Source organism: Muscardinus avellanarius (assembly GCF_963383645.1).
Source record: "Muscardinus avellanarius genome assembly, chromosome: 19".
Lineage (NCBI taxonomy): Eukaryota > Metazoa > Chordata > Mammalia > Rodentia > Gliridae > Muscardinus > Muscardinus avellanarius.
This window is the reverse complement of record NC_137805.1, coordinates 16,535,016-16,548,146: the sequence shown is the minus strand read 5'-3', so window position 1 is coordinate 16,548,146 and position 13,131 is coordinate 16,535,016. Positions and strand designations below refer to the sequence as shown.

The following is a 13,131-nucleotide window of genomic DNA, read 5'->3' as shown; positions in this document are numbered from 1 at the left end:
CAGTAACTTAGTGACACCCTGTTTCCAAATAAAATAAATCATCATAGTGAGACCCTGTTTCCAAATAAAGTATAAAATAGGTCTGGGAATACGGCCGGAGGTAGAAAAGCCCCTGGGTTACACCCCCAGTACCACAAAAAAGAAACATCCAAATAAAATATAAAATAGGTCTGGGAGTGTACCCTGGGGGTAGAAAGCCCCTGGGTTCTATCCCCAGTACCAAAAACAAACAGCCAGGCATGGTGGCGCACGCTTGTAATCCCAGCATTCGGGAGGCTGAGACCGGAGGATCGCAGTTCGCGGACAGTCTCTGCTACTTAAAAGTGAGGCTCTCTGCAACTCAGTGAGACCCTGTTTCAAAATTAAGAATAAAAAATAGGGCAGGGTGTGTAGCTCAGAGGTCAAATGCGTCTGGGTTCCATCCCCAGACACGCAAAAAAAAAAAAAAAAAAAAACTTAAAAGTATATAGCCTCATCTCCAAGGGCGGATTCAGTTTCCTTAAGATGCGCTCTCTTCGGCTGGTTGTTTTGAGGGTTTTGGTGTATCTCGGGGGCACTGGGGATTGAGCCTCAGGAGGCTAAGCACATGCTCTACGTGCAGAGCTGCGCTCCACAGCCCCTCTCCAGCTGTTCATCTGACTGCTGATACTGAAAGAAAGCAATTAAATGCAGAAGTTTAACATTTTTCTCACCCTTAATATGTTGTATACTTTTATTAGTTTACTGTGAACACTTCCCCACCACTGTTCTAATTCCTTTATTTTTTTCTTAAAACCATTTTGTACTTTCAAAGCATTGAAAAGCTCCTTCAATGCGGAATAATGACAGGAGACTTAGGTGACAATGTATTTTCAAACAAAGCCACCAAATACAATTCCTAAGAGTAAGTTTCTGTGATTCGAGAGGCCTCCGCACATTCTGAATTACCTCTAACAAACCCACAGCGATAGACAGAGCCACGCCAGTTGATCGCAGCGGCCGCTTCCCCTGGGGGACCGGCCACGGGTCCCGCTGCAGCTCCCCAAGCAGATCGGTGAGGGTCATGTCGATCTTGTGAACGGGCTGCAGAAATCTGTACGAGGTGAATGAACACATCAACGGTGACTTAATTAAGAACGCTGGTCTTTCACCCCTAGTGATATATAATTATTACTCAAAATCATTATTCAGAGTAGAAAAATCTTGATAGTTTTTCTTCAAAGTTATCTCTAATTGTAAGTGCTAAGCAATGCACAGAAATTCTGTTGGGAAATATAACTTAAAGCTTAATATTTAATAATTTATATATGCAGCATAGTGAAAAAAATCAAAGGAAGAAATCAGCTTAATCAAATTTTAAGCAGCCAGAAATTCCTAAAGACCCGTGCCGTGTAAATTCAGTCCAGTCCACTTACGCGGCCAAATTCATTCTAACAGTTCAGTATGTATCCCATGAGCACTTGTTTCTCGTCACAGGGAGAGGCTGTCCCTGGTACGGCAACAACGCACTCTGTCGAGTTTACTAGATGTGAACGCGGCCAGCTCCAGCCCTAGTGCAGCAATAGCTGATTGAAGCGAGTGCCTGCTGCAGGCTTTTCTGAGGACATTCAAGAGAGGTTTTTGTTTTGTTTTTGTTTTTTTCAGTTTTACCCGTTTTACTTACGGATCAAAAAGGATAACAGCCATACATCCAATAGGAAACAAATGATTGTGTGCAATGGTTTTAAAACCTTTGTGATAAAACATTAAATACTGATTGGGTTTAATCATTTATTTTGTTCTCTGATAAGAAAACCAAAGTTGTAACATTGCACGTCAGTCCTGGGTGCCCGCAGGGACGCACGTAATGCTGCAGTCGGAGTCTCACCTGCTTGAAATGGACGGCTGCTCCTGAGGCTGGGCAGGTCTGGGCTGCTGCATGGGCATGGCCGGCTTGGTCAGACCCAGCATATCCTAAAAAAAACACAGAGACTCATTTTCCAACAAGCTGAGGTGAATAGTTAATTTTTAAGAAACGTCCTATTCTGGCACATGCCTGTCATCCCAGGACTTGGTAGACTGAGACAAGCACTGCAGGTTCAAGGCCAGCCTCAACAACTTATCAAGACTAATTCAGAATAAAAAATTAAAAGGCGGCCTCTCTCACTCTTGAGATGGCCTCCCTTAAACATGTATCCCTTCCACCCCGCCCCACTTTCCTAAATAAACCTGTCTTTGTCTCTGAAAAAAGTGGACTGGGGGTGTAGCTCAGAGGCAGAATGCCCCTGGGTTTGATCCCCAGTACCAAAAATAAAAATATCTTGAGCTGGGCATACTGGCTTATGCCTGTGATCCCAGTACACGGGAGGCTGAGACAGGAGAATCACTAGTTTGAGGACAGCCTCAGCAACCTAGGGAGACCCTCTTACAAAATAAAAAACTAAAAAAATTTAAAAAGGGCTGGGGGTAGAAGTAGAACACTCCTGGATTTAATACTCAGTAACGTAAGAAAAAAATAGTCCTTGCTCTGGTTTCTGTATAAGCAAGACACAAACCTGAATTTGCTTTGCAGTTAAATCCTTGGTCCCTCGGAAGACATAGCTTTTAGAGATTCCTTCACAGCTTAGTTCATGAACCTGCACCATCCTCCCAAAGGTGATGAGGCCCAGCAGAGCATCCGGAGGGAGGAGACTCAGGGACATCTGCAGGGACTCCTTGAGGGCCTGAAGGTCGTCTTCCTCCAGGCATGTGTCGACCACATAGAGGAAGATCAGAGGGGACTGAGCGCCTCGCTGCAGAAAAAAGAAAGCATAATGAGCGGCGTAAAATCGTAGCTGGGCGGGCGTGGTGGGCACGCTTGCAATCCCCGCTCTTGGGAGGCAGAGACAGGAGGATCGCGCTGGTTCAAAACCAGCCTCGCTGGCTTAAGAGACCCTATTTCCAAATAAAAATATAAAGTAGGTCTGGGTGTGCAGCCCGGAGGTAGAAGGGTTTCCAGGAACCCCAGTACCACCAAAAGAAAAAACAAGAATGTATCCAGGCACGGTGGCACAAGCTTGTCATCCCAGCATTTGGGAGGCTGAGACAGGAGGAATGCGGTTTGCAAACAGCCTCAGCTACGCATTACTGCCCTCTCTGCAAGTCAGTGAGATCGTTTCAAAATAAAGAGTAAAAAAATAGGACTGGGGGTTTAGCTCGGGGGTAGATTGCCTCTGGGTTCCATCCCCAGTACTGCAAAAAAACAGATGTAATCAGCTCTTTTAAAAGCAAATCAGAGCCAGCTTGGTGGAGCATGCTTGTAATCCCAGTAGTTGGGAGGCTGAGACAGGAAGATCGCAGATTCTAGGCCAGCCTCAGCAAGTAGTGAGACTCTCATCAACCTAGTGAGACCCTGTTTCAAAATAAAAATAAATCAGGCATGGTGGCGCACGCTTATAATTCCTGCGCCTGGGAGTCTGAGACAAGAGGACTGCACAGGTTCGAAGCCCGCCTCAGCTACTTAGTGAGGCTCTCAGCAACTTAGTGAGACCCTGTTTCCAAATAAAATGTAAAATAGGTCTGGGAGTATAGCCTGGCGGTAGAAAGCCTCTGGGTTCCACACTTAGTGCCACAAAATAATAATAATAATAATAATAATAATAATAATAATAATAATAATAAATAATAAATAATAATAATAAATAATATAAAATAAAAATAAAAATAAAAAATAGGGCTGGGGTTATACACAGAGGTAGAATGCCTCTGGGTTTAATCCCCAGCGCCACATAAAAGCAAATCAGGTATGAAAATAGCAAGTCTTCATCCACATTTACTCTCAGGGAATAAGAGCACAAACCTCTACTTATCTGGGTAAATGATTCTGATTCTATTAAAACACAAGAAATATAAAAGCCGCCCATCTCCAACAAGTATTCAGCATTTCTGAACACTACAGGGTGCCAGACATTGTTCCAGGCCCTGGGATCCATCAGTAACAGCCATGACCAAGAGCCCTGCCTGCCTCCGGAGTGTGCTTTCTGGGACAGGGAGGGCTGTAGGACCGTGAACACCCTGAGTGGGGGCGTGGGGGTAGGGCCAGTTCCAGCAGCAGAGAAAGAGGCAGGCGGCTTGGTAAGAAAGTGACACTTGCGCAGATGCCTGAAAGGTGTGCATGGGGGGGTGGAGAAGTGGGACAATTCAGACACAGAGGAAAGACAGCCTCCACCTAAGCAAACAGCCAGAGCAAAGGTCCTTGGGCGGGCAAGCTTCCAGCTGTGCAGTCAGGCAGGCCCGCTGGATCGCACAGAGGCAGTAGAAATTCAGGTCGAGTGGTAACACCAAGGGCTCTGAAACCATCTTTTGCTCTACGTCAGAGGGGAGCCATTTTCACCAGAGGAGACTTTTTTTTTTGGGGGGGGGGGTAATAGGGATTAACCCAGAGGCATTCTACTTCCAAGCTATACATTTTTTTGCATTCCTGGGAATTGAACCCAGGGGCATTCTACCTCTGAGATAAATCCCTCCCCCTATTTTTTCTTTTTTTTTTTTAAACAGGGTCTCACCGGGGCGTGGTGGTGCACGCTTATAATCCCAGCTTTCAAAAGGCCGAGCCAGGAGGATCTCTTTTTGTGGACAGCCTCAGCTACTTAGTGAGGCCCTCTGCAACTTAGGCCCTGTTTCAAAATAAAGAATAAAAAATAGGGCTGGGGGTATAGGTCAGAGGTCAAATGCCCCTGGGCTCCATTCCCAGACCCGTAAAGAAAAAAAGAAAGAAAGAAAAAAACAGGGTCTCAGTAAGTTGTGGAGGGCCTCACTAAGTAGCTGAGGCTGTTTGTGAACCACGCTCCTCCTGGCTCAGTGGATCTGTGGATCTCTGTGTCAGAGTGTGGTGGTGCACGGGGATCACAAGTGTGCACCACCACACTCAGCCTTCCAGCTCTTTTTAAAATTGTTTGTTTTGAAGTAGAGTCTTGCTGAGCTGCTGAGCGTCTTTGCTAAGTTATTCAAGCTGTCCTTGAACCTCTGGTCCTGTCTTCGCCTCTCAAGTACTGGGATTACAGGCATGTGCCCCACACCCCGCTCACCACTGGAGATTTATAAACAAATAAGTAACATGATAAGTGTGTGTGCATGTGCGTGTGTGTGTGCGTGCGTGCGTGTGTGCGTGTGTGTGTGTGTGTGTGTATTACTGGGAACTGAGCCATTGTGCATTCTAGCTACATCCTCAGACCAATTTTACTTCTTATTTTGAAACAGTCTCAAGGTTGGTGAAAGCCTCAATGAACTGCAGAGGCTGTCCTTGAACCTGTGATCCTCCAGTCTCAGCCTCCCAAATACTAGGATTACAAGGATGCGCCAACATGCCCAGCTCATGATAAATGTTTTTAAAGAATTACTCTACTGGGTTAAAAATAAAGTATAAACAGGCAAAACAGGAGATGGTATAACCAGGGAGGACAGACAGAAGACTGCCAAGATAATTCAGGGTGAGAGACAGCCTCTGGCCCAGGAATGAAGACAGACATGGGAGACTTCTGGGTAAGTTTTAAATACCGAGCAAGTGGGATGTCCTAAACAGATGTGATACGGGATGTGTGTTGAGAGATCAAGGATGAGACTAAGGTTTTTAAACTGACGGAGAGACCATGGAGGTCAAGCTGTGAATTTAGTCAGCTCCAGCTTTTTTCGCAGCCTTCTATCAAAACCTAAAAACAATGCCTGTAACTGCACACACATTCTAACTGAATGTTTAAGATCCTGATGCCCAGCTGAGTGTGCTTGTGCATGCCTGTACTCCCAGTCCTTGGGAGGCTGAGACAAGAAGATGGCAGGTTCAAGGCCATCCTCAGCAAGTCATGAAACTCTCACCAACCTACTGAGACTTCTTTCAAAATAAAAAAATTAAAAATTGGGCTGGAAGGATAGCTCAGAGGTAAAATGGCCCTGGGTTCAACACTCTCCCCACCCCAAAAAACACCCTCACAGCTAAGTTTCTCGAACAGGTAGGCAACACTGAAGACAAAAGATTTCAAGAGAAACTCAGTGCTTAACATGTTTTACTAAATGCACAATAAAGAAGTTACCTGAACCATGTACTCAATCGTAGAAAACTGGGGCATCAATTCAGCAGGCTGATTCACCTCAGAGATGCCTGTGTAAGCTGGAGGAAACTAAAAAGAAGAAAAACAATGTTTGATGAGGTCTGAAAGATATTCTTGATAACTTTTTGTTTTCCACTTATAAAAAGGGTTAATAAGCATATATTAATCCTGAAAATACAAAATATAAAACATGTTAGTAAAACATAAAGTCACAATTAAAATTTCTAATTCTGCTTTACATTTATAGCATTCTACAAGTTTTAAAAATCTACCTTATTTTTTAGAGTTGCTTCAGGTTATATTAAAACTTCTAACTGATTAAAAACAAAGCATTAGCCAGGCATGGTGGTGCACACTTGTAAAAACCAGTACTTGGGAGGCAGAGATAGGGCGATTGCAGGTTCACGGCCAGCCTCAGCTACTTAGTGAGGCCCTAGCACTTCCTTTTTTTTTTTTAATTGTTCAATTTCACTTTTTTCTGCTCACCCCACACACTCCCTTGTGCCCCCACCTTTTCTCCATCACTCCACTGGGGTTTCTCCCCCATTTCCTAATGGCACTTGTTCTCTGCACTTAATATAATAACACAGGTACTTAAGTTTGGTTTAAAACTCTCCGCAAACATTTTAGTCAGTATTTAGGCTGATTTTTCATCTGAACAAGTTTTAGCTTTATATTAAGATGTTTAGGTCCATTTCCCCAAGTTTAACAGATGATCACATAGGCCCGCAACCTCAGAGGAAGCTGATTCAAGTCCTGCAGAGAGAACAGGCAGCTCTAAAGGGCCAAGAGGAAGCGGAACTACTGGCCATCAAAAAACCTCCAGTCCCACCGGCCATGACTGCCCACTGGCTGCAGCCCCCGACAAAGTAGAACTTTATGTGTCTACAACAGGTGAAAGAACACAGGTAGGGGTGTAGTGACAAACACCTGCAATTCCAGTACTTGGAAGGCTGGGACAGGAGGACCACAGGTTCAAGGCCTGTCTCGGCAACTCAGTGAGGACCTCTGCAACTTAGTGAGACCCTGTTTCAAAATAAAAATAAGCTGGGCGTGGTGGCGCATGCTTGTAATCCCCGCGCTTGGGAGGCAGAGACAGGAGGATCGCGCAGGTTCGAAGCCAGGCACGCTAGCTTAAGAGACCCTGCTTCCCAATAAAAACCTAAAAAATAGGTCTGGGAGTGCAGCCTGGAGGTAGAAGGGTTCCATCCCCAGTACCACCAAAAATAAATAAATAAATAAATAAATAAATAAATAAATAAATAAATAGGGCTGAGGATGTAGCTTGGAGGTAGAATGCCCCTGGGTTCAATCCACAGCACCAAAAAAAAAAAAAAATACACCCACACTCATGTGTACACACACACACACACACACACACACACACACACACAAACCCAGACACACTGGCCGTCTCCTAGCAATCTGGAGATGCCCTGTTCACACACAGAAGGCAGAAAAAGGGGACAAGATCACCCTGACGCTCCAGGGCCAAGCTCTCATCTATTAGCTCCACACGCACTGAGGGGTTCATTTCCTCCACTCAAGCTGGGAGAGTCATAAAAGAGGACTAATACCTACAACATGCAGATTTCTAGGCCACTCCTGTAAACTGGCAGGTAGAGATCTCAAAACAACGTCATACTGCCAAATGTGCAGGAGCACTTGTGCGTCAAGATCCGTTCTAAATCCTTTACGTTCATTAACCTGGTTCCACTCTCACGACATTTCCCTTGAAGTACGTGTAGTACTATTATCCTACCTTTAGAGACTAGGGAACTGAGGCTCAGAAGCCCAAGTGGCAACGGGAGCCGAGAGCCAAACCCAGGCCGACTGGACGCAAGAGGCGTCTCCTGACTGGCGTGCAACCCCACCTTAGGACGTTCCGATGAGTATTAACCACAGACATCAATCCTGAATGTTTTAAGATTCACATACACTTCTCAATCTCTCATGGAGATTATTATTATTTTTTTTGGCAGTACTAGGAATCTACACTATACCCCCAGTCTCTCATGGAGATATATCCCCAAAAGAATCTGTGCTCTGAACCTATAGTCAGTCATCAACTATATACTGTTTTTCTTTCCATCACTGGACTTAATATGTGCTGTATCTGAGAATGTAATTAATTATAATTATGGTCAAATATATGAATACAGATGTGATTAATAGCTTAAAAGAGCTATTAAAATAATATGTATTGTGTTAGATACAATCAATTTTCTCGTAACAGCTTTACTGAAGTGTAGTTCACACCAGGCATGGTGGCACACACATATAATCTCAGTAGTTAGGAGGCTGTGACAGAAAGGTTTTAGGTTCCAGGACAGCCTCAGCAACTTAGTGAGACTCTCAGCTCCTTAATGAGACCCTGTATCAAAATAAAAAATAAAATATGACCGGAGGTGTAACGAAGAGGTAGAATGCCCCTGGGTTTAATCCTCAGTACAAAACAGACAAGCGAACAAGCAGACAAACTGTACTTTACCTAGCATACAATTCACCCATTTTAAGTCTGCAGTTCCATGACTTGTAGTAAATGGACTATGCAATGAGCACATCAAGCTGAGAACATTTTCACCATGCACCGCTAAACAGCAGTCGTGGCTCGGGGGTCACCTACTGGCAGACACATGCTGAGCATGCGCAAGGCCCTGGGTCTGACCCTAGGCACAGGAGAAAGAAAGAAGGGGAGGGGTCTGGCTCTTGTTATCTTGAGCTTCTTTGTATTTGGTAGCTTTGATTTTTTAATTAAAAGAACTTCATTATGTATGATACTTGGATCCTAAAGTCAGAAAGATCAAACAAAGAAAATTCAGTATCGTTTACCATCGGACTGGATATAGTGAAGTCAGGTGAAACATAAATATTCAGGTGAAACATAAATAGTCCAGCTCCTCGGGAAGCTGAGGTAGGAAGGCAACAAGAGGCCAGCTCGGGCAACTTGGTGAGACCCTACTTCAAAATGTAATAAAAAGGGCTGGGGATGCAGTTCAGTGAGAGTGCTTGCCTAGCATGCCTGAGGACCTGCGTTCAATCCCCAGCGAACACCTTCACTCCTAAGGAAAAAAAACCCACAAATATAACTCGTTTTGTCTTATTTGCGGTTCTGGGGACTGAATCCAGGGACACTTTCCCTCCAAGCTACACCCCTATCCCCATTCTTTAGTCTTTATTTTGAAACAGGGCCTCACTAAGTAACTGAGGCTGAATGTGAATCTGCGATCCTGTCTCAGCCTCCCAAGCACTGAGATCACAAGTGTGTGTCACTAGGCCCGGCTATGGTTATATTTCATTAGAGAAACATATGTGCTTCCTACAGAAAACCTAGGAGAAAAAAAAGAATTCTGTGTTTTCCCCAGAACAAATGATGAATACTCAAACAATAAAACCATTCAACAGAAAAATCACAAAAGAACACTGTGCTTTAAGAAACTGCCTTGAGTTCAGCAGTAAATGCTGACTGCCAGTGTACATGGAAAGCCAAACTCATGTAAATTTTTTTCAAAGTAGTACAACTGAAATAAAGCATATAAAAATATTTTTAAAAATAATTCACATGGCAAGAGTGGACATCTTTTTCTTGTTCCTGATTTTAGGGGGAAAGCTTTCAGTCTTTCACCATTAAGTATGATGTTAGCTGTGGGTTTTTCATAGATGCTTCAAGTTGAGGATATTCTCATCTATTCCTAGTTTGTCAAGTGTTTTTATCAAAAAAAAAAAAAGTATTGGATTTTGTCAAATGCTTCTGTATTAAGGTTGTCACGTAGTTTTTGTCCTTTATTCTATTGATATGTTGTATTATATGGATGGATTTTGTATAATGAACCAACCTTGCATTCCTGGAATAATCCCATTTGTCTATGTTACATAAACCATTTTCTATGCTGCTGGGAAAAAAAATAATAATAATTCACATACCTGATTTCTCTGGAAACAGAAATTACAAGCCCAAAGTTTTGCTCGATAATCAACCTGACTGTAGGAAAGACAAATATCACAATGAGGTGCTTTTAAGAAAAAGTATCCAGATGTACATTTTAAGTTCAATAAATCACACAAACTGTGCCTTTTTTCCCTTTTTTTTTTTTCCCCTGTACTGGGGATTAAACCCGGGGGCATTTTACCCACAAGTACTCCCCCAGTCCTAGTTTTCATTCTGTATTTTGAAAAAGGGTCTCACTAAGTTGTGGAGGGCCTCATTAAGTAGCTGAGACTGGCTGTGCACCTGTGATCCTTCTGTCTCGATCTCCCAAGTACTGGGATTACAAGTGTGTAGCATCACATCCAGCAGACTCGTATTTCTGAGTGTGTGAATAAATAAAATTCTGCAAAATTTCACTGCAGTAGAATTCTGGCTAGTAAACACAACAAAAGTTTCTTTAAGGAGCTGCAATGAAGAATTAGTAAAATTTGTGTCCTCTTTTTCAGTTTCCTACATCATTTTTAAATTTATTCACATATAAATTACATATTATTTCTTTTTGCCTAGTTTTTTTTTGTGTGTGTGATACTGGGAATAAAATCCAGGGGCTTTCTACCTTTGAACTACACCCCCAGCCCTATTTTTTTTGTTCTGTGTTTTGAAACAGGGTCTCACTGAGTTGCAAAGGGCCTAAGTAGCTGAGGCTGGCCGTGAATCACAGTTCTCCTCTCTCAGCCTCCCAAATGCTGGGATTACAAGAGTGTGCCACCACACCCAGCATGCCTGTTACCTTAACCCAGTCTTCAGCATTTTTTTCTAACATCTTTACTGTTCATCTACATGAAAATAATAAAATTTCAATAATAAAAGCATATTTCACAGACAGGACAAGCTTCTTAGATTTTAACCTCACTTAGCTACTTAAAGAAAAGTTGGCACTCAAAGGTATGATTCTAGGTTGATATGCTTCTGAGAATTCGTTCAAGATAATGCTTCTGCTATTTCTCCCTCCTCTTTCTACATTTATAGAATTAATAAATAGTGAGTATCACTTTGGTTTTTTTTGTTATTGTTTTTTTTTTTTTTTTTTTTTGCGGGTCTGGGGGTGGAACCCAGGGGCATTTGACCTCCAAGCTACACCCCCTGCCCTAGTTTTTATTCTTTATTTTGAAACCGGGTCTCACTGATTTGCAGAGGGCCTCACTAAGTGGCTGAGGCTGGCCTTGAACCGCAATCCTCTGTTCTCAGCCTCCCGAATGCTGGGATTACAAAGCGTGCGCAACCACGCCCGGCGTGAGAATCACTTTGAAAGAAAGCAGCAGCATTCTTAACATGGTCACATGAACTAAAATAGTTTCTTCATATAAAAAGTTTTTGACAATTGCCACCTGTTTCAAAATCCTTTCAGCTAGGCATGGTGGCACACTCCTGTAGTCCCATCTACCCTGGAGAAAGAAAGAGGAGGATCACCTGAGCCTAAGAGTTCGAGTCCAGGCTGAGCAAAATAGACCCCCATATAAACAAGTACAACAGAAATTCACTCAAATAGTGCCCAGATATATGAAAAAAATTATAGGTCACTCTCTCAGGTACAAAAAAACTACATGTAACAGTAAAATCATTAAGAGCTAAAATTTCCTCTGGGTACTACTTCTTCTAGCCAGACAGCACCACCACACCAGGTAAGCAAGGGGAAATGGTCTAAGATGGGTGTGGGGGTACATGGACAGACATCCAAGTATCTCAGCACTGGGAGGCTGAGACAGGAGGCTTGCTGATGTGACCACAGCCTCGGCAAGGAGCGAGGCTCTCCTCAACCTAGGGAGACTCTGTTTCAAAATTAAAATAAAATAGGGCTGCAGGAGTAACTTGGAGATAGAATGTCTCTGGGTTCAATCCCCAGTACCATACACACACAGAAAGAGAAAATGGTCTAAAGTTTTTAAAATTTTTTTGCAAAATTCTTTAAAAGGTAACCCATACAAGTACATAGGCAAAAAGTAAACTGATACTGGACAGAAAATGTGAACTCCAAGCCAAGAGTGCTGGCCCACGCTGGTAATCCCAGCATTCGGGAGGCTGAGACAGGAGGATCGCGGTTCGCGGCCAGCCTCAGCTACTTAGTGAGGCCCTCTACAACTTAGTGAGACCCTGTTTCAAAATAAAGAATAAAAAATAGGACTGAGGGTGTAGCTTGGCAGTAGAACGCCCCTGGGTTCTATCCCTAGTACCACAAAATTAAAAAAAAAAAAAAAAAAAAAAAAAAAGAAGAAGAAAGAAAGAAAGAAAATATGAACTCCAGCTGGGCATGGTAGCACATGTCTATAATCCCAGTGCATGGGAGGCTCAGAGGGGATTGCAGGCTCAAGGACAGCTTCAGCAACTTTGTGAGACCCCATTTCAAACTAAAAATAAAATATGGCTCAGGGTGTAGCAAGGAAGTAGAATCCCCCTGGGTTCAATCCCTGGTACAACTAGAAAGGAAAAAAAAAAAAAAGAAGGAATTCCAAATCCTTTCCTTCTGCCTCCCCACCCCATTCCCGTATTACTCCAGTTTCATCTGGAGTACCAGGCCAGGGAGTTTGCTATGAGCAATCGGCACCAAAGAATCTCATCACCGTGACTCATCTCGAAATTGCCAACCTGCCCAAACTGAACGACTTTTATGAAAATCTCATAGAAACAGAAATTTATTGCTGCCACCATTTTTTAAAATAATTCATACCAAAGTGGATTGAGAACAGCTTTGCAGGTTGGCCTGCTGCAAAGCACAGGCTCGTACTGCACGGGAGGCAGGTCTGGGCGCTCTTTCAGAGGAGTCAGGAGGCAGGCCAGGGGGACGACCATCCGCGTGGCCTCCAGGCGGCTGGAAGGCCACACGTTCCAGCTGAAGCGCACGCCATCTCGCTCCTCATTCTGCTGAATGAACTCCAGGTACGTCGCCATCGCCTAAAAGGGAACTAAAAGTAAAGCTTTAGGTGTATGTGAAATTCTCAACTAAACCTCAAAACACGAGATAGTCATGTTCTGTCTACCTACCTTCCTCTGACTTCAAAGTTCATCAACTCATTAATCTTTTCTTTGGTACTAGGGATGGAACTGAGGTGCATTCCACTTCTAAGCTACACCCCCCTGCCCTATTTTATTCTTTCATTTTGAAGC

The 13,131-nt window shown here is 43.4% G+C and overlaps 1 protein-coding gene across 2 annotated transcripts in view; it reads right to left on the bottom strand.

Moving 5' to 3' along the window:
- SEC23B (SEC23 homolog B, COPII coat complex component) overlaps positions 1–12,915 on the bottom strand; it is a gene marked incomplete at both ends in the record, with an annotated part of 36,494 nt that extends 23,579 nt beyond the window's left edge. The window contains 6 exons of one of the 2 annotated variants that reach the window (XM_080716389.1): positions 928–1,072; positions 1,847–1,932; positions 2,514–2,750; positions 6,024–6,110; positions 9,966–10,023; positions 12,695–12,915. In XM_080716389.1, the coding sequence (XP_080572515.1) occupies positions 928–1,072; positions 1,847–1,932; positions 2,514–2,750; positions 6,024–6,110; positions 9,966–10,023; positions 12,695–12,915 (834 nt within the window). The remainder of the gene's footprint in view (positions 1–927; positions 1,073–1,846; positions 1,933–2,513; positions 2,751–6,023; positions 6,111–9,965; positions 10,024–12,694) is intronic. The other variant, XM_080716390.1, reaches the window with a different exon arrangement.
- Between the last annotated feature and the right edge of the window lie 216 nt (positions 12,916–13,131).